The 27,799-nt window shown below is 37.1% G+C and overlaps 1 protein-coding gene across 2 annotated transcripts in view; it reads left to right on the plus strand.

Moving 5' to 3' along the window:
- The window catches only part of GLS (glutaminase), a 62,438-nt gene that overhangs the window by 2,513 nt on the left and 32,126 nt on the right, over positions 1-27,799 (plus strand). For both annotated transcript variants that reach the window (XM_080670277.1, XM_080670278.1), the window contains exons 2-9: positions 7,560-7,656; positions 8,003-8,124; positions 12,109-12,238; positions 12,968-13,047; positions 15,041-15,204; positions 18,045-18,103; positions 25,895-25,927; positions 26,015-26,073. In XM_080670277.1, coding sequence (XP_080526403.1) covers positions 7,560-7,656; positions 8,003-8,124; positions 12,109-12,238; positions 12,968-13,047; positions 15,041-15,204; positions 18,045-18,103; positions 25,895-25,927; positions 26,015-26,073 — 744 coding nt within the window. The remainder of the gene's footprint in view (positions 1-7,559; positions 7,657-8,002; positions 8,125-12,108; positions 12,239-12,967; positions 13,048-15,040; positions 15,205-18,044; positions 18,104-25,894; positions 25,928-26,014; positions 26,074-27,799) is intronic.

The raw sequence follows: 27,799 nt of genomic DNA on the forward strand, positions 1-27,799 counted from the left end.
AATGAGGTATGCCTGTATATGATCCTGAGAGTTTTCCAATCAAGGATTTCAAGAGTGAACGCCAGCTGTGTCCAGTTTACATGTAAAGTGAAGAGCACTGGCTTGAGACTGTGGAAAACCTTTTTTTTATCTGGTCAAAGACCCTATTTTCTGAATGTTCTGGTTTCCAGTTGTAGCTTTCCTCCTTTCCGTGTGCCTTTATCCTGGGAGGGAAGCGTCCAGTTGATTTTGTTATTCTTTCTGGTGCTCAGCTTCCAAAGCATAGGTCATCCCTCCAGCCGCAAACCACCTGGAATGCCGGTGCTCCCCCAGGACTCTGCCAGGTTTTATAGGGTTATTAAAGGAACTAGCCAGTGAAAGGAGCTAACGTTTGTAAAGGGCTGGCTTAGAGCACTGTCGGGCATGTGTTGTATACAACATAACTGTTTATTAAACAGAATGAAATTGCTTGTTCATTGTAAAACCTGACAAGGACATTGGCCTTTGAATGTTAGGACTATTAAATACCTCGTGGGAAAATGGAATGATCTTTGCTCAGTTTTCCATGTCGTGCTCTTATTTAATTTTGTTTCTGTCATCCTCTCATTTGTTAAGTTGTTCTGTCTGCTTTCCTGACTCTCTTTGGGTTTGCTCACTGGGTAAACCCTGAGGCGGGGGCCTTTGCTGCTTTGCCATTTGTCTACCTTCTCAAGAACATACCCCTTTTCTCAGCTTTGACTCTCCTCTTGGTGTAGGTTCTATCATCTCTCTGCCAAGCTCTGTTCTCACGTGTACCTCCACATAGCTGATGACTTCAAGTTTAAAATCTGTACCCTCATATCCATCCTTTTGTCTCATTGCAATCTTTGCATACTGTTTCGAGATTAATTATAGACTTTTAATTTTAGAAAATCACTGTCCTTTCAGAAAACCAATATGGACTGGAATGAGAGTTACATAAAAGTCACAGCATGCTATGGCATTAAAGATTCTTCATTAACCTTTATACCACTGCTTGCCCAACATGGTCATTTTTATCACAGCGTTTCTTCTCTGTCAAGCATGCCATGCTTCGTTTCTATAAAGCCTGGAAGTGTGTATGTTCCAGGTCCCTGGGAAGGATTTGCAGGTGGGAACAGGGCACTTTAAGTTACTTTTTGTTGAGCAATTTATTATTTAATTAGAAAGGAAAAGAGATATAACAGAAGGACCAGGTTGGGAAAATATCCCAAGTATGCTCTTTAGAAAATAGGTAATTCAGACAGAGTGCAGCATTGAAAGTATTCCATTAAAATACCAGTGAGATCGTTTTTACTCTATCAGATTGGCAGACTTGTGTTAAGTTAAATCAAGTGATGCAAAGGGTATGGGAAATGGGAACTCTTATGTTGCTGGTAGAAGTATAAAATAATTAGTTCAGCTATTTAGGAGGGCAGTTTGGTAGTATCTGTTAAAAATTACGTACCCATGTGCAATAATTGCATGTTTGCTCATCTATACAAAGTCACGGCACTTCAAAAATATTTTTAAAATTAGAATAATTAAAAATACTATATTAAAAAGTGAAAATGACAGCAAAAGTGATTTCCTCTCTCTTCAGATACTGTGATTTTGTTTTGGAAATTCATATTTTAAAAAAATGTTGATTGATTTCAGAGAGAAAGAAACATCAATGATGAGGGAGAATCATTGATTGGCTGTCTCCTGCACGCCCCCTACTGGGGATCAAGCCAGCATCCTGGACCTGTGCCCTGACCAGAATCAAACAGAGATCTGGTTTATAGGTAGCCGCCCAACCATTTGAGCCACATCGGCCAGGCTGGGAGTTCATATTCTTAATAAATGGAAAGCAAAGGCCATAGAATCATGATATTCTATTGAGAATTGAATTTCGAAGTAAGGTTAAATACTTATGCACTGAATAAACATTGAGTTAGGTCTATAGAACAGTAATGATAATAAAGTTGAGATGGTATTTGGCAGATATAGGTAATATATTTTGGAATTTAAAAACAACCTCTGTTGACATAGATGACAAATTCTGTTATGATCGTTTAATTATTTGCTTTTTTGTAAAAGTGAACATATTTTCAGTTCACAAGCTAAAATCAAATTGAAAGTACAGTTAATTTTGAGATAAAATAGTTAATTTTTTCACTGAACCTCAGTCATTTTATTTGTGATTTACTCTACTAAAAACTTTTACTGATTATCAGTGAGTTTAAGTTTTGTTTTAATGGCATCATGACATAACATTTTTTGCTGCCTAATGTTTACATTAAACCACACATCCAGTTAGCCATGGATATCAGTACACAATCTGTAATTAACAAACTACATGTTACTAATTAACGTTTAGGTGAAGTTCGCTGATAGAGCGTGAATTAGACCCTGAAATTGAGTCTCCTTGAGTTTTAACTTCCAGTTTTCAGGCTTTACTGTTTTACAAAGAAGTCTGTGTACTTCAGAATCAGGTAATTCAGGATGGGACTACCAAATAGAATTTAATCTTTTTTGTGTGTGAGGCAGTATGTGGGGAAAGTAATTGGGGAGTAGGGCATTATTTTAGTCTGGAAAAAATAGAGGTCACCTTGAAGAGAAATTTGTTGCAGATATTTGTGGGTTACTTTGAGATTTACAAAATTATTTGAAACCAGTAAAAAGCTTCACTACTACTTCCTTCTTACAGTGTTGAGGTAAAGTAAAATTATGTCTGTAGAAACCGAAAGTCTAATTGTAGAATTTGCATTCTTTAAGGAGCTCAATCTTTAAATCCTATATAAACCAAGGAGTTGCCTATCATTTTCTAAAAATTTGTCTTTATTGTTGAAAATATTATAGATGTCCCTTTTTTCCCCAATGTCCCCTTGCCTGTGCCTTTTCACCTTTTAAGTCATTTGCTATTAAGAGGAATGCTTACCCAGTCAGCATGGCTCAGTGGTTGAGCCTATGAACCAGGAGGTCACAGTTCGATTCCTGGTTGGGGCACATGCCTGGGTTGTGTACTGGATACTCAGTGTGGGGCGTGCAGGAGGCACCTGATCAGTGATTCTCTCTCATCATTGATGTTTTTCTCTCTCTCTCCCTCTCTAAAACCAATAAAAATCTATTTTTTTAAAAAGAGGAATTCTTAAGAAAGCCGAATGAAATTACATATTTACAAAAATAGTTACTAATGATTGATATCTCTAAGTGAGGTAAAGCGCTTACAGGTAGAGACTGTTAGTGTGATGTTATCCTGGAATCTACTAAGGTATAAAATTGCTTTGGTTATGAAACAGTGCATATGAGTCATCACTGCACTTGTGATTTTTCTGACCACCTACAGTGTGGTAGAAGCAAAATGTTAAGTCTTGGCTTCCTTTGGGAAGTATCTCTGGTTGGTATGTAACATTATTGCTTACTAAAGAAATGTTTATAATGAAAACGCTAATTTTAAAACAGAACTATTGATATTGTGTAATGAACAAAAAGTTGGTAGCCTTCAGGATTTAGGAATATTTTTTGCATATTAATTTCTGGTGCAGGCCAAAGAAAAAATTTTTTTTAAATATATTTTATTGATATTTTACAGAGAGGAAGGGAGAGGGATAGAGAGTTAGAAACATCGATGAGAGAGAAACATCGATCAGCTGCCTTCTGCACGCCCCCTTCTGGGGATATGCCCGCAACCGAGGTACATGCCCTTGACCGGAATCGAACCCAGGACCCTTCAGTCCGCAGGCTGACGCTCTATCCACTGAGCCAAACCGGTTTCGGCCAAAGAAAATTTTAAAGTTGTCATGTTGCCGAGGTTATTTTGTGTGACATAAATAGATTCTTCCTGGTCGGAGTTATTGAAAGAGTACAGACTTTCTGAACAATAGTTTTTAAACCGTATGAAGAACTTTAAATATATCCATACCTTTTTAGGAATTTATGGTAGCAAAGTAAGCTGAGGTATAGGAAGAATTATTTACTAATATTTTGGCACAGCATTATGCATATTAGAGAAATGTGGGGGGAAACCTGTGCTCAACATCAGTGGAGTTAAGTTACGGTACATCCACACGCCCTCCCCCTGCCCCTTCCACTGTTAGACTTCAAGCTGTGCATGTGGACAAGTGGCCGTCAGCTGATGTGACCAGCCTGGTTATTTCCTCACGGAAAGCTGGCGTTTGCGCTTCTTTGGCTTGCTCTTGAATACATTTCAATAAAGTGCAATCAGAACAGCAGCCCTAATTTAATATAATCTCATCCTCACTTAGTACAGGATGCAGTCTCAACAAGACAGAACAAAAAGTTAATCATGTGACATTTTCAAGGGTAAAAATTGATTTTTGCCAAGGAAGCTGTAGGCTTAGGGTAGCTTTTAGTTAGGCCACCCCCCATGGATCCTTCTGGGTTTGTGGGGCCCACCATGCGCCTCCCCGAGCCTGTCAGGCTTAGGGCGTGGCCCTTTTCTGTCCACACACAGCAGGTAGGATCTAGGACTTTGAACCAAGGACCAGCTTCATAGAACTAAGTCTGGTGGAAGCGCTTGAGTGTGTGATGTTGGACATGCTGCTTGACTTTGAGACTGTCTTCATCTGTTAATTGGGGACAGTTTTACCCAGCTGGCTTTACTGTAAGATAAAAGAACAGAAAGTCCTTTAAAAATATATATTGCATATTTATATTTTTTATTCTCACCCAAGGATATGTTTTTACTGATTTTTAGAGAGAGAGGAAGGAAAGAGAAATACTCATCAGTTGCCTCCCATACACGCCCCAACCCGGATTAAACCCGTAATCTTCTTTGGTGTACGGACAGTGCTCCACCATCTGAGCCCCTCTCTCTAAAATCAGTCAGTAAAAAAATTTTAAAATGAAATCAAGATCACTTGGGGGTAGTAGTTCCTCATTTATTAGTTGACTTAAATAGATTTCTTAGGTATTTTAATGGACACATAGGTAGCGACAGGCACTGTAATTCATACATCCTATGCTCTATTTGTTTACTGTTCTTTATAGACACCCAGTGAATGCTTACCTTCATTGCTTTGGTGATTCTATTTCCTTTGCCTGAAATTCCCATTTGTTGCCATGTTTCCAGCTGCTACCCATCTTACAAGTGTAACTCAAATTCCACGTCTGCTAAAAAAGCTTGACCTTACCAGGCCACAGTGAAGTACTTTTCAGTGATTGGATTCCATAGTTTCTTTATTATAATTCCTCCTTATGTATGTGCTCTACTTCCCTTAGGTTGTAAGCAGCAATTAATAGCACTGTACATGTCCTGGATGGCAGTTAAATACATAGGAATTTTTTCACTTTTTAACAAAAATCATTTGTTATTTTAGGCAGGTATTTTGTGAGGGGAAAGTAGGGGAAGGAATGGGAAAAAGAAGGAACAAAGTGATGGATGGTGAATGGGTCTTAAAGGGAGTGAGGGAGAGTAAGAGGAAAAGAATAAAAAGGTATGAAATGGGCTTTTCTTTGGGTTTATTAATCTGTATATCCTATTTTAGTTTCTGAGTGTCATAACAATTTTATGTTTTTCCCTAGGGTATCTGGAGGGATCACTCGGGTTTATTAATAATTGATGTTAGTTTGAAAGCCTGCTATAATCTTTTTTGTCAAAAGACTTCTCAAGGATTTTCTACTTAATATATAAGTCACTGAAAACTACGTTTTTAGCTTTTGAATTTTAATAGCAAAATATGTTATTGTGAAGTGTTGCTACAAAGCCATGTTCCATGTGGGGAGAAAAAAGGGACAAGAAAGATATTTGTAGTAATTTCTACCTGGTTGAAAGTTTGGGGAGAATCTGTACATTGGTTTGTTCACCAGATTGTTGAAGCTAACTCAGTCTCTGATCAGAGTCTGAGCTTTTAAAGGCCTGCATAGGTAATGAGGGAGAATAAAAGGAAAGGAATAAAAAGGTATGAAACAGGATTTTTCTTTGGATTTAAAGTCCTTTCCAGAATATTTCATAATATACACACATATATGTATCTACACAAATGTATATATTTCTCCCCCATTTTGTTAAATAGTGATGGGTGGGGAATGGCTTAATCTGCCTTAGATCTGTAATCCTTACAACATCACTATAATGCTTACGACAGTATTGTTGGACAGAATAATGACACATGTTAATTTCAGTTTCAGGGCTCCCCAAAAAAGACATTTAATAGGTTCATTGTAGTTTGTTTTTCTTTTTTAACTTTATTATTGATTTGAGAGAGAGGGAGGGACACACACACAGAGAAAACATCAACTTGTTCCACTTATTTATTTATTTTTTTAAATATTTTATTGATGTTTTTACAGAGAGGAAGAGAGAGGGATAGAGAGTTAGAAACATTGATCAGCTGCCTCTTGCACACCCCCCACTGGGGATGTGCCCGCAACCAAGGCACATGCCCTTGACCGGAATCGAACCTGGGACCCTTGAGTCTGCAGGCCAACGCTCTATCCACTGAGCCAAACCGGTCAGGGCTTGTTCCACTTATTGATGCATGAATTGGTTGCTTCTTGTATAGTTCCTGACGGGATCACACCCTCAACCCTGGTGTGTCAGGACCATGTTCTAATCAACTGAGCCACCCGGCCAAGGCCTACTTGAAAGCTTTTCAATGATTAGGAAAAACTCCTTTCTTGTTTAAAAGTTTGATTAATCGTAGCATCTCATACTAGCTACTTAGTTAATTAAGATTTTAATGTATATTTATGGTAAAATTTTTATTCTAACGGTCTTTATGATTTGTGGCATTTGATCTGATATGTAAGCCTAGAACACTTTAGAACTAGTAACTGTAAGTACTACCATCAGGTGAGTACTTACTCTGACAGGCAGTGTTCTAAAGGTATTGAATGTATGAGTCAACAATAACCCTGTGAGCTCTCCTTTTCTCAGATGAGGAAACAGAATCACAGAAAGGTAATCTTTTTAAGTATTATAGCCAGGATTCAAGAACTTTTGTGCTAATCTTTCCTATCCAATACATAATTTCTCTCTCCCTTAGATTTTACCATCAGGTTAAATATTTGAATACTAGAGGCCCGATGCACGAAATTCATGCAAGAGTAGGCCTTCCTTCCCCCGGCTGCCGGCACCGGCTCCCCTCTGGCACCCAGGACCTGGGCTTCCCTCGCAGCCCCAGCTTCCTCTGGAAGGTTGTCCAGAAGGACTTCCGGTCTAATTAGCATATTACGCTTTTATTATAGATATGTAAATATAGTCATACATTTTTTTTTAAAAGAGCTACATTTTGACAACTTGCCTGACCATTTGCTGAGCTCTGTAATTAATATTGGATGGTTGTATTAGATTGTGCAGGAAGGTACACCATAACAGATGGCTAGGCATTAGCACAACTAGGAATGGTCATCAAGATTTTAAAACCTGGGATTAAAAAATATCCGTATTTACGAATGTATCGTTATTCTTTTTCAGTGTGGTTTCAGTAATACTGGTTTAATTTTGATAAATGGGCACTTAATGTCTTGATGAGTAGACCAGTTCAGCCTGGTCCAGTGAATATTAAATAATGGATGTAGCTAAAATACTTTAGAATGTTCACATGAGGATTAATTTTTTCTTTTTTCCCCTTTAGTAAAATAAAACAGGGTCTGTTACCTAGCTTGGAAGACTTGCTGTTCTACACAATCGCAGAAGGACAAGAGAAAATACCTGTTCATAAATTCATTACAGTAAGTTTTTATACTTCTCTAAAACTTGGTAAAAATCAGCAGGACTGAATCAATAGAGAAATATTGAAATGTAGTCTTAAAGGTCATTTGACATGTAGATTCTGACTGACACTATTTCTCTTATGTTTTCAAATTTTCATTATGCTCATTTCAAGGTAATCAGTGAAAGAAAAAGAATGAGAAACTTGCCACAAAGTGTGTAATAGTGACACTAAAATGCCGTATACTATATATTCAGGTCCTGGGGTAGAAGTGTTGATGTTCAGGAATAAAAACTTGTAGTTGGAAAAAAGCATATACATTATTTGCACTATATATTTACAGACTCTTATTTTTTTAAAAACAGGCACTCAAATCTACAGGATTGCGAACATCTGATCCCAGGTTGAAAGAGTGTATGGATATGTTAAGATTAACTCTTCAAACAACATCAGATGGTGTCATGCTAGACAAAGATCTTTTTAAAAAGTAAAAATTTCTGCCAAACATTTAATGGTGATTGCTGTGCTATATGGTGATTTTTATTTTATAACAGAATTGCATCGTTTAAGGCCAGTGCTTCCTGTGTAATTGAAACAAAAAGGGGGATTTATAAACATCAGTTGTTTGAAAAACTTGGGTGCACATTAAGGTTTCCTAATGCATTGGGGCTATTGTACACTTTCTGTGAAACTGCTCAGAGAAATGTAGCATGGATGCTTCCAATGGCTAGTACCTGGGGATTTCAGTCACCTGACATAGAGCTCCTCTTTGTCCTGCCGGGCTTACATTGATCTCCTCTTCATCTGATTGTCCCACGGCTGTCTCAGCACGGTCTGCTTCCTTCTCACAACGTGACTTAGAGGACATCATAACACGAGAAGGCTTCAGACAGCCGGTATCCCTACGGCTTACAGTTCTTCTTTGTCTGTTTCTCTCCTCTCTCTAGTTGTATTAATACATAGGCTTTTGACTATTTTCATTTTCCTCAAATATTGAAAAACAAGATGACTCTGGAGATTAATGCCTCCATTGGGTAGATTGAGCACATTTTTTGCTTCCCTATACATGCCTATGTATTATTTATCTTCATTAATGTGTCCCTACGAGTCTGGTTACTTAATGATTTAATGGACAGCATGGTGTAATGGTATTTTAAAATACTAATAAAGTGGAAAGCAGTATAAGCTTGTCAACACTACTGTAAGACATTGGCTTTTTTTCAGACCATAGGATTAGGTTGAAATCCCAAAGAATTCCAGTATCGACCTTGAAAGTTTATTTGTATGTCTATATGTATTTATCTTCTATTTTCTTACGGGGATTGGATGATTTGTTCTAGATATCTCCTGGGAATATCCTGGAGTTTTAGGTTCTGTAAAGGTGTGAGGATTTTTAACTGAGATCCTTCACAGTTTCCTGGCATGCTGTAAAGCATTGCTGACAGTGTGGGACTGTCTTTTCACCACAAGGTTCATGATTCTATTAATTCGCTGACCTAATAAAGTATAGACTTTAGGGCCATATTGGAATTGGTGTTAGGAATTTTGAGTCTTCAAAACCTGCTTCTTTGTGGTGAGAAGGAGGTAATTTCTAATTAGCTGTGCCTTTGCAGTAAGGACTATGTTGTTTTTAGTGTTTATAAAGAGCTCTCACCTTTGATTGTGGAGAGTTACTTTGGCATATCTGAGAATGAAGTTGTCAGAGAGATGTTAGGTAGACCTGTTCATAAGAGCAATGAGGATTTGCTTTGAAATTTTAAGTGAAAGCAGCATTTCACACTTTTTTAGTACTGTTTAAAATTTTTTGTGCTCAATAAACATGTTGCTATGATTTAATCTGAAATTAGAAGTAATTTAAGTACATTGATTATAAATCCAGGAAACAATTATAAATTTTTCTGCCCATAATTACATAAAAAACAACCACCATTTTAAACACTAATCCAATCATTTAACAAAATTGATTATTGTAATATAGGCAGTTCCCAATAGGACAAATGTGTGCTAGTAAGCAGGCAGAAAAATCTTAAGTCTGTAGGCATAAGGGTTGCTCTTTCCAGCCCTAGAATGAGTTGATTTTAAACCGCTGAAAATTAACCTTTTCAAAATAAGTTTTCTTGTTAGTGTTGCCAGAAATAAAATTACTTCACCTCCATGCAGGTGGGAATGAGATGGTATAAGTGGAGTTCATTTTCCCAGAAAATAATTTATAAAGATTTTACTGAAGTCAATAATTTTGATGAAAATACATTTTTTGGTTAACATATTTAGCCTTTGAGGATAATCTGAGAAACACCTATTATGTATGACTTTTTTAAAAAATTGATTTCAGAGAAGAATGTAGAGGGAGAGCGTTAGAAACATCAATGATGAGAGTCATCAATCCGCTGCCTCCTGTACACTCCACACTGGGGATCAAGCCTGAAACCCAGGCATGTGCCCTGACTGGGAATCAAACCGAGATCTCCTGATTTATAGGACAATGCTCAATCACTGAGCCGTGCTGGCAGGCTGACATTTTTTTTTAAAATGGGAAAATGAGTTCTGAGCATTGTTTGGAGTATAATCTATTTGAAAGTTGGAGACTGCCTATTAGTCAATTATTTTTAATGCTAATAACTCTTAAAATGAATAAAAGTAGGAAATTTATGTTGAAAATGAATGCCATATTCATGCATTTTTAATTATATAAGTATTAGAATTAATTTTATGTGTAATAATTTTTTTGTCTATTCTCTTTGGGGAGAAAATGAATGGTAATCTTTGCATTTGTATAATGTTTTAATTTTCTTTAAAAAAATTCAGGGTTATTTTACTTTTGTAAAATATAGACATGCATTATAGTTGTTAATAATAAACACTTAAGAAGGAAAGAAGAGTGATTATTATTCCCAGTTTGCAGATGAGAAGACTGAACAAAGCATGAGAAAGATGTGACCTGCTGAAATGCATAAGGACTTCTCCTCAGAGTTCATTTTATATGACTTCTAATTATAGATTCATTCCATCTATATTAAAACAACTCCCAAGAAAATATTTGCTATTTGGAATGCTCATCCTTACGCAATTAGGCACACTTCTCAGTTTAAAATTGCTTCTGTTGGTCACATAATTCACCAGTTATGGCTGTTCCCATTACTTGACCAGCACTTTCTCATAAAGAAAAAGAAAACCTACTTTACTGACCATACAGTTTTGTTAATTATAAAGCCTCCTTTTAAAAGTGCTGATAATTTTAAATAGTTAAAATAGTTGCTAGTAGGTTAATGATTTAATTTGTTTGGCAGTTCTCATTTTCTCATGCATAATTTCTTTAAGGATGTGTATTTGTTTTGATACAGATACAGCAATTTAAGATCAGGAATTGTCTTAACTTTTTTGCAGAATAATATATTCAGTATATTTTTTGCAACTCTCATGTACAAATTGAATTGCTATTTGAAATATATTGGTTGTTATAAATGAATGCCAAAATTTAATATTTTTTAGATTAACATTATGAAGGTATCAAAAAAAATTTATCAGAATTTACTGAAGTAATACTTGTTATCTCTGGAGTAGCAATTATTTCTACAATATAGGTTAATGGAAAATAGGATTGTAATTTTTTGTGTTCTGATTGGGGCACATCATTATCACTGAAAACCTATTTTGTTTTATATCTTTTTAATTTTATGTTGATCAAGTGAGTATATATTCTGAATTTTTATTAATAGTTAAAAATGAGTAGAATAATGTAATTATTTTGGTGAGTCAAATAATATAAATCAAGTTATACTACATTATGTATATAATTTCATTTAAAACTCATGATTTTTATAAGCATTTTAATGTTATTTAAGAGACATTAATCTGACTAAAAAAAGTTGATTTTATCTACATTTTTTAGCTTAGAAATGCAAATTTTTCAAAATGTAATTCAGGAAAAATATGTTAAAATACAAACCAGCTTTTTGGAAATACTAGTAATAGTTTTATAGCAACTAAGAGATTAAAGTCTAATTTTTGTTAACATGTCTAAAATAGTTTCATTCATTTTTAGAGAGAGAACATGGATGTGAGAGCGAAACATCAATTGGCTGCCTACTGCATGCCCCCTACCAGGGATTGAGCCTGCAACCAGGGCCTGGGATAATGCCCAACCAACTGAGCCACACTGGCCAGGGCTCAAAACTTGTTTTTAGATGGTCTTGATATTTAACCTGATGGGATGTTCTGTTATTTTAATCTTGGATATAATTTTTTTGGCAATCTAATTTATTTTGTTATCTTGTTCAACAGCTTATAAGCAACTCCATGAAAGGCTGCTTAAAGGAAAGAAACTGTAGAAAGAATATAATTTCTAGAATTTAGTTTGTTGTATAAAATGATTCATTTCTCTATTGTTTAAATATTCTCCTAATATTGTTATTACCAAGTACTCATATTTGAAGGGCATTGAGTTGACTTATTTTTTTCTCACATTCCACAGATGTGTTCAAAGCAACATTGTTTTGTTGACGCAAGCCTTTAGAAGAAAGTTTGTCATTCCCGACTTTATGTCTTTTACTTCCCATATCGATGAGTTATACGAAAGCGCTAAAAAGCAATCTGGAGGAAAGGTAACATTTCAATGTGAATATTTTCCTAAACCAATCACTTAATAGATTCAACTCAACTGGAGGTACAGAGAGTCAGGTTGTTAGTTTTCTTGTGTTTTGCTAATTAAGAACTTTAAGTTAAATGAAGCCATTGGATAAAGTACTTTTAACATTTTAAATATTTGAGCTTGTCATTTTGGCTAACAAGTTATCTAAGTTTATAAATTCTTCTTGATTTTTAAATGATTGAGATGGCTTTTAAATCTTTAATAAAAAGTAACTTTACTGGGAATTTCTGCACATAGGATATTCTCAAACATTAAATATTTTTAATTTTAAAAATCCTCTAAATAATACTAAGAGTTAGTAATTTATTTCTTCATATTGAAAGATTTTAGACAATGAAACCCTACTGGTATGACCCTGATTAAAGAAATTCTCTATTTCTTTCCCTTATTAAAAAATACTCAAATTCTAATTCCTCTTTTAGACTCTGTGCTTTCCTAGGAAGAGAGTACTTTGGAAAACAGAGGGGATGGTGGAGACTGAGAGAAATCATGTAGATTTCACCTGTAATTCTAAAAGCTGTTGTGCCCTTAGTTGTTATGAATATTGTTATAAAAGCTACAAAGCCACTAAGTGCTATAAAATAAGTATTCATTGGTGGAAACAAAATTGAGATGAGATTTTTGGTAGACTAAAGTATTATTTTCTTGTATTATATCTGTTAATTTCTAATATTTTGATTAGGTTGCAGACTATATTCCTCAACTAGCCAAGTTCAGTCCTGATTTGTGGGGTGTATCGGTTTGTACAGTAGATGGACAGAGGTAAGTTTTTTTCAAATCCATGAAAACCATCAGTCATTTGTAAAGTATGAAGTCATTTGCAAAACATGCAGGATTTCATGAAGTTTTGAAAGTTGTCTTTGGGAAATGCTCACACTACAGGCACAGCCACTAACAGATGAGGGTCTAGCAGAATTATAGAAAGGATAATGAGTCCGCAATATTTTTTTAAGAATGATTTTTTTTTATTGTGCTGTGAATCAGACAAAGATTTAGTATCTTGTTTTGATTTTTGTCAGTTAAAAAGAAAAACTTATTTTTTTCTTCATTTGAGGACTTAGCTCAGAGGTATCACCCAAGGTAATTCTTTTTTAAATTAAAATATGACATAAAATAAGGTATGCAACACCTATGTGTATACAACTTTGTTTATAGCATAGATGTAATTTACCCTAGATTTTGTGAAAACGAACAGGTCAGTTAGCCTGATAATTTTAGGGTTATTTCTGAAGAAAATGTCCAATTAAAGCTTCCCTTCCCCATTTGTTAAATTCTGGTCTCAAGTGCCTTTATTCTAATCTTTTCATTATTTCTTATTTTCCTCAAGTATTTATAGTAAAAAAACATATTTTAGTTTATTCATTTTTGAGATAAGGAATCTCAAGCCCAGAGATCATATAATACTGGAAGAGTTTAAATTAGCACCTAGGTCTCTTAACTTATAGTGCATTTGACTAACTGTTAATCTAGTCTGTTAACATTTTATCCTCATCTGGGCCTGTAAAATATACTAAAATGCCATGAAAGGACACAAATCAAGGAGAAAATATGGTTTTATCCTAATGGAGCACATTCCAGTAGGCAGTGAGGAAATGGTTTATCATGTAATGGAAATGTTTATATTTAGAGAATCTTTACTATGTAATGCTTGCACATGGCTTTTCTCTTAAATATTGTGTGTAGAGGTGATTCTTTTAGTTTAGTTTTCTTATCTAGAGAATTTTAAAGACGACTTTGGACTATGTTTTTTTTTTTTTTTTATTAATCCTCACCCAAGGATATTTTTCCATTGACTTTTCTAGAGAAAGAGAGTGGAAGGCAAAGGGGGGGGGGGAGAGAGAGAGAGAGACAGACAGACAGACAGACAGACAGACAGACAGACGTTGATGTGAGAGAGACACATCCATTGGTTGCCTTCTGCTCGTGAGCCTGCAACCATAGTATGTACCCTTGACCGGAATCTATATATGTAAAAGCCTAAGGTAGGAGCTGCCCCCTGGTAATCAGTGTGCTCCCACGGCCAATCTCCTGTGGTCCCTCCCCCTGGCCAGCCAGCCCCTGTAAGCCCTGATCGCCAGCCAGGCCGAGGGACATGACCCGTGTACAAATTGGTGCACTGGACCTCTAGTCAAATATAATGCAAATATCTCTCTGTTCTTAAGCTTATGTTATAATGGCGTCAGTGAGGATTTCTCTACTTCATGTGCATCCCAATTTGGGAATATATGAAGCTGTTCTGTTCTGTTTTTATCTACAAGGTGATAAATGATTACTATTAGTGCTAGCTATACTGGATGCCATATATAATGGTGCTGGAATTCTAAGTAGATATGGTTGACAAGATGAAGCGTTTATTGATAAGAGTCTCAGAGAATGCTATTGAATCTAAATTGTGCTCCATTTAAAAATTAACCATGGTTTAGCCATGATTAAGGCTATGAGTAAAAAAACAAGTGACTTATTTCTAAAAGGGCTAAGTGATTTTATATGATTGAATACAGGAGGGCCATACCTGCTTGCCCTGAGGAAAATTTTTACATTATTAAATTGTCTAATTTGGAATTATTTTATTACCCGAGTACTTTTAAGGTTTGGCTTTATTTGCACTGTTGCTCTTAAAATAAACATACATTTATTTTTTAATATCTAAACTTGTGGTTGAATTATGGGGAAACCATTGCAAATTAGCATTAACATGTAAAAATAACACCAGTGATTCCAGTTTATCCTAATTATTATTTAATCTTTTAAATAGGCATTCTATTGGCGATACCAAAGTTCCATTTTGTCTTCAGTCCTGTGTAAAACCTTTGAAATATGCCATTGCAGTTAATGACCTTGGAACAGAATATGTGCATCGATATGTTGGGAAAGAGCCAAGTGGATTAAGATTCAACAAACTGTTTTTAAATGAAGATGGTAAGAATTATATAAAAGTTGGTCAGAAAAAAGATACCTTTACCATGTAAACCTAAGTGGGTCATTTTTTGGAGGGGAAAAGTAAAAAAAGCATTCATAGTTTCATTTTTCATAGAATTCTGTGAAACCAGTGGAATGTTTTAATCACCTACTTTTTAAATGGTTATTTTAGGCATCTCATACCACTGGAAAGTGGAATAAGGATAAGATGGGGGTGGGAGCAGGTTAAGATTTTTACTTTATAATCACATAGGGCAGTGGTCGGCAAACTCATTAGTCAATAGAGCGGCAAACCGCGGCTCACGAGCCGCAGTTTGCCGACCACTGACATAGGGGAATAGCTTTATAGTAATCTCACACTGTCTGGGATTTACTACTAGAGAATTCATGGAGTGCAGCTGGGAGTGCTAGGTGTGACTGTTACTGTGTGTTGGTAATTATTGAAGCTAAAGGATAGATATACGTGGGTGTTTATATTTCTGCTTTTGTATATTGTACTAGGGGCCCAGTGCACGAATTCATGCACCTTGAAAGGAACTGTGGGCTGCGAGGCTGCAGTGGGCACTGGGGCGGGTATCGGCCCATCCTCCGGGCCCCCCGGTCGCGGCCATCCAGTTCCCTGTCTGCTGGCAGCCCTGCTCCTGCTGCCGCCCCCACGGGCTGACGGTGCCAGCCCCGCTTGCATCCGCTGCTCGCGCGAAGCCGGCGCTGTCAGCGGGTACGAGTGGCAGCTGCTGCCCCCGTTGCCCCTCAGGAGCCAGGGGGAGGTGGGGAAAACCTCAGCAGGTGCGAGCGCCAGGTGGGACTGCGGCGCACGGGAGCAAAGAATTTTCAGTAACCACCAGAGGCTCAATCCAATGACAGCGACCGGTGCCCCACCTTGGCCTGGTGCCCCCCTCGCCTGCTCCACCACCCGCCGTGGCCGATGCCCACCATGTTCCGCCCGCCCTTTGGTGGTCAGCACATGTCATAGTAACGGGTTGTTCCGCTGTTCGCCGTTCAGTCTATCTGCATATTAGCCTTTTATCATACGGGACGGGACGGGACGGGACGGGACGGGACGGGACGGGACGGGACGGGATATATTTGAAAACTTCCATAAGTTGTAAGTGGTGGCCCTGATTGAGATAGTGTTTTTGCTTTTTCTGTTTTGTAACATTTAATATTTGAAAGAAACATTTTACGTTAAATAGTTAGACAACCAACAAGCCTTATTACTTTGTAGGGATCCAAAAGGAAAGGGAAGACAAAGGTAGTACTTTTGATCCCTTACAGTCTACATATCAATCTACAGATTTGTTTCTGTCTTTCAGTCTTTCAGGCACATGCTAGGTTCCTCATTGTGTAAGTTAAGATAATTGAAAAAAGTGAGAGTGAGGGAATTCAGTATTTGTCGAGAGAGGCAGGGAGAGAGAGAGAAATTGATGGGTTGCCTCCTGTACGTGCACGGGGCCTCGGAGTAACCAGGGCGGGTGAACAGTGATTGTCAGGTTGATGGGACATGGCCTCCCTGCACTGCAGCAGGAGCGCTCAGTGGGGAGAGCATGGCCTCTGCCAGCACTTGTGTCTGCGAGAAAACTGCCCCTCCGGCCCTTGCCCCAAAGCCAGACAACTCAGTTCCTCCCTGTGTGCATTTCCCTGGTGCCTTTGGAGCTGCTGCCCCTGCCCTGGGGCTCGGGGAGTGAGTCCAAATCAGTCCACATGCGGGCCCTTTAATAGGAGTGCAGCCCTCCATCTTAACTATAATCCCTGCTGGTTTTCACAGCCAGAAGTTATAGGGGTTTCTCTTCCTGGCCCTGGAACCCTGGGCTGGGGAGCCTGGTGTGGGTCTGGGACCCCTCAATTTTCAGGGGGCCTCTGAGCTGCAAGTTTCCCTCCTAATTTTTAACCTGCATACGTGGGTATAGGAAGTCTCTGCCCCTCCTACCAACCTCCATTTGGCTTCTTTATATCCTTAACTATAGGACTTCTGGTCAGTGTGAGCTCATGCTGTTCTCAATTACGGCTGTACTGTAGTTTAGTTTTAATTTTGATGTGATCTTTGGAGGATGCCAGTACCACCTTTACCTATTCTTCTATCTTGACCAGAGTCCTCTATTGAAGCGTTATGAATTGCTGGGCTGCTGGTGCTGTTGTTATCCTAGCTTACAGATGGGAAAACTGACGCACAGTGAAGATAAGTCAGTTGTCCCTCGTCAAATAGCTAATAAATGGCAGAATTAGGAAATTTGGATGCGCTCTTAACACTACTAATCACTGCCTCCTGTACATGAATTTTTGTTCACATGTATAATTATTACTAGAGGCCCAGTGCATGAAATTCGTGCACTCGGGGGCAGAGGTCCCTCAGCCCGGCCTGTGCCCTCTCGCAGTCCAGGAGCCCTCGGGGGGAATGTGCGACTGATGGCAGGAGCAGGCCTAAGGCAGCAGTCGGACATCCTTAGTGCTGCTGCTGCCGCCGCCGAGGCGGGAGAGGCTCCTGACACTGCTGCTGTGCTTGCCAGCTGTGAGCCTGGCTCAGGGCTTCTGGCTGAGTGGCGCTTCCCCTGTGGGGGTGCGCTGACCACCAGGGGGCAGCTCCTGCATTGAGCATATTCCCCCTGGTGGTCAGTGCATGTCATAGCAACCGATCATTCCACAGTTCAGTTGATTTGCATCCTCTAGGATAGCAGCTTCCTAGAGGTGCATTACTAGTTAGATATGTAAGTGATTTTAAGTGCATTCCTCCACACTCCCCACTGTCCCCCCATAGAAATAGATATATGTTCACAGGAAAAACCTATGCATCGCAGAAAATGATATCAGGTATTCGAAATAATGCTATTGCTTTTGTGTTACAGATAAGCCACATAATCCTATGGTAAATGCTGGAGCAATTGTTGTGACTTCATTAATAAAGGTAAAATGTTGACATTTCCTTTTTACCTAATACATTTTTTAAATAACTAAAGCATAATGTGAATTTTGGGTTATTTATGTAGAACTATATAAAAAGTTTTCTTTTGGTGTTAAATTAATCTTTTGGTATAAAATTAGGGTATTTATTAATGTAAAAATAAATGGTATAATTTCAAAACAGATGACTCATTGTAAATTTCAACAGTTATTCTTGACCTGAAGATCTGGCAAAAATTCAAAGTCTACTGAACAATAGGCACAAGTTTTTCTTAAAGTTTTGATATTTTTTTCTTTCTGTTCCTTTGGCTCTTTTAAAATGAACAGATGTAAACAGAGTTAAAAACATTTTATTGTTTAATGTTTGTCATCAACATATATAGGAACAGATGTTCTGGTACTTTGTGTTAAGGCAAAGTACATTTACCCTTGAATATTCTCAAGTCTATTACATTTTCATGAACTTTAATTATGATTTTCATTTGAACTTGTTTTATTTGGTTTACTTCATACTAGTATAATAACTAAAATAATTAAGACTTATTCCAATTATTAAGTTACATTTTTTTTATTATGCTTTGGTTTGCATTATATGTTTTAATTTTTAACAAATTTTTAGTGTCTGCTTTGCCTTAATAATTGGAAGCTCTAATGTAATGTTTGAAATTAGTATTTGAAAATAGTTCTGTTGTGTGATATTGTTTAGATTTTAATTTTATAAATTTTATTTATATTCAAATAAGTTTCATTTGTGTTTGGAACATTCATGTGCTGTCTTAGTGAACCTGTGCCTGTGTGTCCAAGCTTGGAAAAGTAGAGGTGTGGCTTTGTAGGTGTGTGACTGAGGATGGGCCATCTTGGCTAGACAAAGAATGTTTGAATATAAATTATGCTCTTGGCCCAATTAATAAAAATTCACCTACTTTGTATGCTCGTAATCTCTGTTTCATGAATTTTATATGCTTATGAGAAGAGGCCTTTAAATTAGAAGACTAATCTTAAGAAATATGTACGATTAGCTGCTATTTTAGGGCAAATACTTTGAAACTATTGACCCACTTAATCCTTGTAACTCTAGTGAGGTAGGTACTATAGCCAAGTGTTATTTTTTAATCTAACTAATTCAGTAAGCTATGGACATTTTCATTTTGTCCATTATAGCATCTAGTTATTTATGACTGTTTTGCATAAGAGAAAAGTTATCAGTTTGAGATGAAAAGAAACCATTTGTCTATTGTAGAAAATTATAATATGAATATACGCTAGGCACATCCCTGCCTTCAGGTGGCTTACGTTATAGTGTGGAGTATACACAGATAAATGGGCCCTTACCACGCAGTGCAGAAAGTACTGCAATGAGAGAAAAGTCTCATTAATAATGGTTAGATTTGAATAAGTAACTTGAATTAGAGGTGAGCAAATTTTTAATAATACATTATATGTGTTAATAATGCTTAAAGAAAAAACTAGAATGGTTCTGAACCTTTTGTGAATCTTCCCAGGAAAAATGTTCACAAGCCCTGATTTTTGTAACTTTGGGGAGTTCACAGGCCCTGGGAGCTGATCAGGGACCCTAGTCTAAGAGCTCTTACACTGGAGAAAGATCCACGAGGCACAGCAGTAGTGTCGAGAAAGGGAACATGCAAATGCCTTTCTTAACTGAATTCATCTTCTGTCAAATGATTCCTGGCTTTAACATACCACACTGCAAGGCCGCATGTGGGAATGCGTGTGTGGCCATACCATACCGTCACTTCGTTAGTTTCACCCACCATGGTCATTCACAAGCCATGAACTTTACATTAAGCCATATTAATGTGAGCACTTAGAAACAGTTAAAACACATAAACAGTGTGGTTCAGCGTCCAACAGAGCAAATATTTAACTGAGTCATCTTGTATTTGCAAATTTGATCAGCGATTTTAAATTTATAAACGTTTTAAATTTACTGGAAATGAAGCGTTAGGGTATGGTTTATGTTTAAGCTCACTTTCTTTGAATTTTTATTTTGATTGGTTTTTAGAAAGTGTTTCACAAGGGTTTTTTTGTTGTTTTTTAAATGACCTTTATCTAAATCTAGAGGTACATCGGGGGTAAGCTTATAATACTTAGATTCTTCAAAAAAAGAATTTAAAACTCATATTAATTGTATGTAATCTCTGCGAGTTATATGGTCATGTAATGTTTATTAGTTGGTCATTGAAATGGGGGTAATAAAACCATAACCGAAAGGTTCTTCAAGCCCAGCCCTCTTACTTTGTATATGTGCAGTGAGGAAACTGCAGGTTTGACCTGCAGCAGAATCGGGCTTGAGCTAAATCTCCTGATCTTCCTGTTTGCTGTCGCTCTTAATTACATCTGTTTCTTTACCTAACACAGTTATATTGTCCAAGAAGCAGACGTTTATTTCCTGAATTTTTATTTATACAAAAGATACAAGTTTATGGCTTAGAAGCACGTCTACTTTTCAGTGGTGCACAGTCCCTCTTGAGACAGCAGTAGTAGAGCTGGGCCTGTGCCCAGGGAGCACCCAGAGTTTGGGCATTTATCATGGCTGCCAGATGTGAGTCTCCTTTTCAGCTCTTTTAGTTAATATCCTTCAGGCTATGTTTTTTTGTTCAAATTCAAAACTGTATGATGGTGCTATTCAAATAGTCTCCTCATGTTACTTCCACTCACACACACACACACTGAGTCTTCAGTAAGACTCTCCATGTCATGATTTTGTAGTACTGATATTTTTTCCTTGTAGGATTGGTGGTGATCCTCAGAAAGTGGGGCAAGAGGCAGAACAAGTGTTCAGAAGGATTAGCAGATTGTGGAAAAAAGGAGGATTTGGACAGAAGGAACCTGTTGCATAAATTCTTAACTACTAAACTTGTAGGAAACGGCCAGTATTTAACATTTTAAACAAAGCTGTATAGGTAAATACCTTCGTAAAAGAAATGTCATTTTGTACAGAAAAGGAACATCATAAGTAAAACATGAAGGTACTATACCTCCTCCCTATTTCTATGTTGGCTACTAAATTTAAAGGAATACTTTTTGGTGTAGTTTGTTTTATTGGATGATGATGATGATGTGATCCCTTGATTTAAAGAAAAGAGGAAAAGCAGATTTGAAGGGAGCACTGTTATTCCGGGTGGAATAGTAGTATTCTTACGTAATTTTTTTCTTTCCAGTGGTAAAAGTTTCGTGTAGTTGTAAAGTTAAGCCTGGTAATAATAACTGTTAATAAAGTTTTGAATTTGAGGCTTAGGGCACAAAAATGAGGATAACATATTACAAGATTATTGCCACACGTCTGCTTCTTTATTTTAAAAGAGTTACATTGTCTGCTTTGTTTACGTATCTCTATTCTAGTGGTAGTTTCCAGTGCTTGTCATTTGAAGAAGCTGATTTTTAAAATAAAATAAAAAAAAGTATTTTTTAATTTAAAAAATCAGAAGTTGGTTTCCCTTCTTTCTCTTAAAAGGAGTTACTCATGCTCCATGAAAGTCTGCCTGTTGAGAAGCTGGGTTTGCTTATGTCAGCGATAGCCCGTCAGGCTGGCAGGGAAACCACATTTGTAAGGCCGTTTGTGGCTCGGAGGGGGGGGTGGGGGGGCGCAGTAGAGGATGCCCCGGGCCTGCTGATACGCATAAGAAAGGGTTGTATTGGTTTATTACTTCATGTTTGTATCAGTCGGTGTATTCAAGGTTTTTTAAATGAAAAATAATTTATTGCCAAAGAATTCACTTTCTTGTGGGTTTATTTTTAAGCAGTTTACTGGCTTAGAAGCACGTCTGTTTTCAGTGGGTGCTCACTGTGTGCAGAGCTGGCCTGTGCCCAGGGAGCACCCGGAGCTTGGGCTTTCAGCATGGCTGCCAGATGGGATTCCCTTTCTCGGCTCTCAGTTAACGTCCTTCAGGCCGTGTGTTTTAACCTACGAAAAAACTAGTCTTAGAGCATTGCTTTTTATCTGTAACACCATTAAAATACTCCGGGTACTTAGCTTTTAAAGCATTCTCTGTGGCAAGGTTAAACTTGAGAGTATTTTATAAAATTTTCCGTTACTTTGTTTTGCCTTTCTTCTAGGCCTCTTTTCTCTAAGATCTATGATTGTCAATTGGCTCTTATATCTTCATATTTTATGGACAGAATCAAGTTATTTACGTACAAAAGAACGGATTAATGCAGTGACTTTGAATGTCATTTTTATATTAAATTTATTCCTGTTAACGGTGATATTTTCACCTGTTAAATTGTATAATATATGATTCAATTCATGAATATGTTGTAAAAACAGGCTGTAAAAACACTCTAAGTAATAATAGTTATATTTTATCAGCCAGTGTTAAAACTCACTGCCTCTTTATCAAATTTTCATTCATAAAATTTCTTTAAAGGAATGTGAATTCTTTAATATCTTTGATAGGTATGTTTATAGAAAAATAAATATATATAATTTTCTAATCTCAGGGTCTGATTACTACCTTTTCAAACAAGCCATGTGGTTTGTTTTTTAAAAGTCTTTTGGTCAGCCCTGGCTGTTTTGGCTCAGTGGCTAGAGCGTTGGCCTGCAGGTCCCAGGTTCAATTCCTGGTCAGGGCACATGCCCAGGTTGCGGGCTTGATCCCCAGCGTGGGGTGTGCAGAAGTCAGCCAATCCACGATTCTCTCCCATCATTGTTTTTCTCTCTCCCTTTCCCTCCCTCTCTGAAATCAATAAAAACTTATTTTTTTAAAAAAAAAAAGTCATTTGATCAGTGGATTAAAAATTTTAATGAATATATTTTGTCCAGTTTATTTTTTTTTTTAAGTTTTCCTGCTATACTTAATATAACTTTTCAAGATTAAAATAACACGATATCTAATAATGCTGCAGTGATTTAAAACTGGAATAAACATATTCCTGGTCATAGGGTTTTTCCCCCCCAAGAGTAAAAGGCATATTAAAAGCTTTAGATGATCAGTTTTCAAATCTGTTTTCATATATGCCTTTTTAGAAGTTAATCTGCCTTTAATCCAGGTTTCCTCCCATTTTCCAAAGAAAGGTATACTTCTCATGTGTCCCACATGTCACCATGGTGCGCTGCTTCAGGTCCTGAAAACCTGTTGGGCACCAACAAGAGAGCGTTTGGAACGATGGACTGAGTGGCGGTGAGGATGGGAAGCGTGTAGACTGGGAGCAGGTCCTCTGGTAATACCAGGTCGTTCCCACTTCTTTGGTTTCAGCAAAACAGAAAGAGGGTCTCAGTTTTTGTAGCAGCAACAAGCATAATTTTTGAGGATTACTGACTTTTGTATGTGATGAGATAGATGTGTAAAGTACTGTGACGTTGCTTTAAAACCTTTCCTGTTTCTACCTTCTCATCTGTTGTCAGTGATTCTTCTCAGCTTGTGCATCTGTAAAAATTTAAAATAGTGAGAGAATTAAACTCGTCCTAGTAGTAGAAAATATCCACTGATACATGAACTAATTAAAAATCAAATACTATTTTAAGGGTAAAGAAAATATTCTCAAGGATGAATTTTGTAAATTAACATGAGAAATTATTCGCAAATAGACTTTCGCTTTAATATTTAATGAGAATCTTCAAACATACACAAAATAAACAGAAGAGTCTAACCAGGCCCCCCCCCCCCCCATACCTATGACCATTTTTAATTTTCGCATCCGTTTGCTTATTTGGAGGTATTTACTCTATTTTGTATGTATTTTTTTCTAATACCTTTACAAATAAATTTTACACAGTAACTTTTTCAAAAATAAAAATAACATGACATCTTATGATTGTTTGGGTTTATGAAGTCTTTCCAAGAGATACAGGGGCAAATATATTTATTGACTTACATTAAATGCTATTTCCAGGATAGATAATAAGAATAAACATTAATCAAGTGCTTTTACATTTAAACGGGGAAGTTTTGGAAAGACTTTTCCTAGTCAACACCATCCAAATATTTCATTTTAATTTTTTACATAATTTGTCTAGAATATTTCAAGTAGCTTACTTGAATTTTTTATAATGATAGTCATGGATAAATATCAAAGTTTCTTTTAAAAAAGCGTAGAAACAAAAGTCAATCATACTTGATTTTAGAAAGCTACAAGAAGGTGACCATAGTCTAGGATTGGAACGGTTTTTCTTCTATTAAACAAAACAGCTAAATAAAGAAAATTTGTGTTAATTTTATAGGGCACAGCTTAGGTGAGAGAATGAAAGTTCAATATAACTTGTTTTACATTGATTAATTGTATAACCAGTAATTATTCATGTGACATCACAATGCAAATGCTGACATCCAAAAGAGTTGTCGTTCTTTTTATTTGTTTTTTGGGGGATTGTTTTTTATTTTTTATGCTTTTTCAAAGGTTAAAAAGGTTTTTGTGGTTTAAATGTTGTTACATATTTTACAGCATTAGGAACTATGGAATATTTTGACAACTGCAGCAGTTCAATGAAGTTGGTAATTTCTTCTTTTAATTATTTTTCATTGAACAGCTTTGGAGTTACATTTCTACATTTTGATTTCTGGTGTATTATAAGGAAAGAAAACTTAAAATATCTCAGAAGAACGCTTTAGAGAAAAGACATAGTGATTACAATATGGCTTTAGCTAAATTATCCTTGTTTAAGTTTGTTAATACCTAATTTGATGAATAAATGTGGTGTTCTTCCTAGCTACTGATTGTATATGTGGATTGCACATCCTTTCTTAAATAAAAAGATTTTTAGGATTCCACAGATTGTCAGCCACATTCTAATCTGCTTATAAAGTGGAGAATGAACCTGCCTTTATTCAATTAAATAATACTCTCATACAGTTTTTTCCCCCCTTAATAAAATGTTAATTGTAATGTTTTGGATTTTTTTGAAGGTAAAGTTAAAATTTTTCATTTTTAAAACTATAGTTGTCAAATTATTTTATTTTGAACCTGTCTTAAACTTAGAGATGTATTGTTTCTTTTGGGTGCACATCACCAATTAATACGTTTGATTTCAGATCTACATCTTACTGCTTTGTAAACTTCGCTGAGGTAAAATGCAACCGTTTGGCTACTTGAACTGATCTACATTACATAGGTTTTACCTATTGACTTTTGCAGTAGCTAACATGTCAGAAATAGAAGCGATGAAACAATACATCTTCTATATTCTGAATTGGCACAATGCTAAATACAGACGTAGCTCATTTTTTAGAGGCTCTGAAATATGTTTTTTTTAGTTCAGTGTTTATTATATAACAAGTGAGATATTAAAATTAGAGCTTTCTCTACACTAGTAAAATCTATCCAGAGTGTTTGCATATACTAGAATTAAAATATTAATTTTGCAACATAACTCATTTTTCTAACTCATATATATTGTTTTATGGTTATTTTAAAAATATAAGTAGATTGTTCTTAATTTAAAACCATACTTACTTTTTCTCTAAGGGTGAAACTTTATTTTAAGTTTTTTAAAAATAAGAAATTAACATTGTCTAGCAGATTATCTGTTGTCATGAAAGATATGGGATTTGGAGTAACTTGTATTTAAAATTCTATAACTTTGGGTTGGGTAAAGTTATACTTAAAATAAAGCATTCCCTTTGTAACTCAGATAATTTTCAACATATGGGTATTAATGAAAAAATACGTATATAATTTATGTAAATATTAGGTTATTTTAGAAGCATTTCCTAGATTTAAAAGTACTAATGCACAGTATATTAATTTTATGATAGTTTGAAATTTTTATAGTATATTCATTTAAAACTTAAATGTGGTGGTACCTTCACTAATGTTTTCATGTCTCATTTCTTTGTAGCAAGGAGTGAATAATGCTGAAAAATTTGACTATGTAAGTGCAATATAGAATTCAGTTTTCATGCTACATTCTTTATATGTTTGTTTTTTGATACTGATATTTTTAAATTTTGGTTTATAGGTGATGCAGTTTTTGAATAAGATGGCTGGTAATGAATATGTTGGATTCAGTAATGCAACGTGAGTCTGCTTTATGACTTAGGATTTTATAATGGGCCGTTCCTCTTACCTGCTTTTTATCAACCTCTCTCCTTAGTGAAAAATATATGTGTATCTCTACACACACACACACACACACACACACACACACACACACACATATACATACTAGTGGCTTGGTGCATCAAATTCCTGCACGTGGGGGTGGGGGTGGGGGTGGGGGTGGGGGTGGGGGTTGGTTCCTCAGCCCGGCCTGCACCCTCTCACAATCCGGGACCCCTCCAGGGGATGTCTGCCTGCCAGCCGGGGCCTTCCTTTGTTCCATGCCGCCCTCTGGTGGTCAGCGCATGTCATAGCGAGTGATTGAACTGGTCGAACTCCCAAGGGGACACTTTGCATATTAGCCTTTTATATCTATATCTATATATATAGATATAGATATAGATAGATATGTAAATGTACATTTATGTGGGTGACTTTTATTCTGAACTGTTTGCAACATCACGACACTTCACTTTTAAATAACTTCGCCTGTGTATCCTAGGAATAAGGGCATTTTCCTACATAACTACAGTACCATCGACACTTGACATTAATTTAACATGTGATATCCTATCTAATAAAAGAGTGATATGCAAATTGACTGTCACTACAACACACAAGATGGCTGTCCCCATGTGGTCAAAGATGGCTGCCCCCATGCCCCATGTGGACACAAGATGGCCGCCACAAGGTGGCCTGCAGGGGAGGGCAGTTGTGGGGATTCAGGCCAGCAGGGGAGGGCAATTAGGGGTGACCGGGCCAGCAGAGGAGGGCAGTTAGGGGAGGGCAAGTTGGGAGGGACCAGGCCTGCAGGGGAGGGCAGTTGGGGGGGGCACCAGGCCTGCAAGGGAGGGCAGTTGGGAGGGGGGAACCAGGCCTGCAGGTGAGGGCAGTTGGGGGGGGGGGGGACCAGGCCAGCCAGGGAGGGCAGTTGGGGGGGACCAGGCCAGCATGAGAGGGCAGTTAGGGGCAATCGGGCCAGCAGGGGCGCAGTTAGGCGTCAGTCAGGCTGGCCGCGGAGTGGTTAGGGTGTGATCAGGCAGCCAGGCAGGAGAGCGGTTGGGAGCCAGCAGTCCTGGGGGATCGGGCCTAAATGGGCAGCCGAACATCCCTCGAGGGGTCCCAGATTGGAGAGGGTGCAGGCTGGGCTGAGGGACACACATGCACCCCCCCCCCCCCCCCCGCATGAAAAATGGCCTCTAGTTAATATATAAATGTCCTCTAAATGCCATAAACTAACCAAGGAACTAATCATGGTCTCTTGTCTTTTCAAAGTAAAACAGTCTGCCTGCTTCAGTCTCTTCCTTTTAAAAATTTTATTAAATGGCTTTTTTTTTTTTTTTTTTTAATGTGCCAATCACTTGCTTTCTAGAGCAGGAATTGCCTAACTTTTTCTGTGAAGGACCAGGTAGTAAATATTTTAGACTAGTAGTCTCTGTTACAACCACTTAGTTCTGCTCTGAATAGGAAAGCAGCCATATAGATAAACCTTTTTTATAAAAACAAGAAGCAAGTTGGAGCTAGCCCATGGCTGTAGTGGATATTTCGTTTTTTATAGGTCTGGTTGTTTCCTTGTGGTTAGGAAAAGTTTAAACACTTTTAGCAGGAGTTCTAATCAGGTGATGCTTTGTGTGTTTCAGAGGGCAAACGTTTTCAGGTTGTCCGCCTTACCAACTTTTATTCATCAGCTTAAGTAACTTTCCCA

This window comes from Plecotus auritus, assembly GCF_963455305.1.
Source record: "Plecotus auritus genome assembly, chromosome: 5".
NCBI classification, from domain to species: Eukaryota; Metazoa; Chordata; class Mammalia; order Chiroptera; family Vespertilionidae; genus Plecotus; species Plecotus auritus.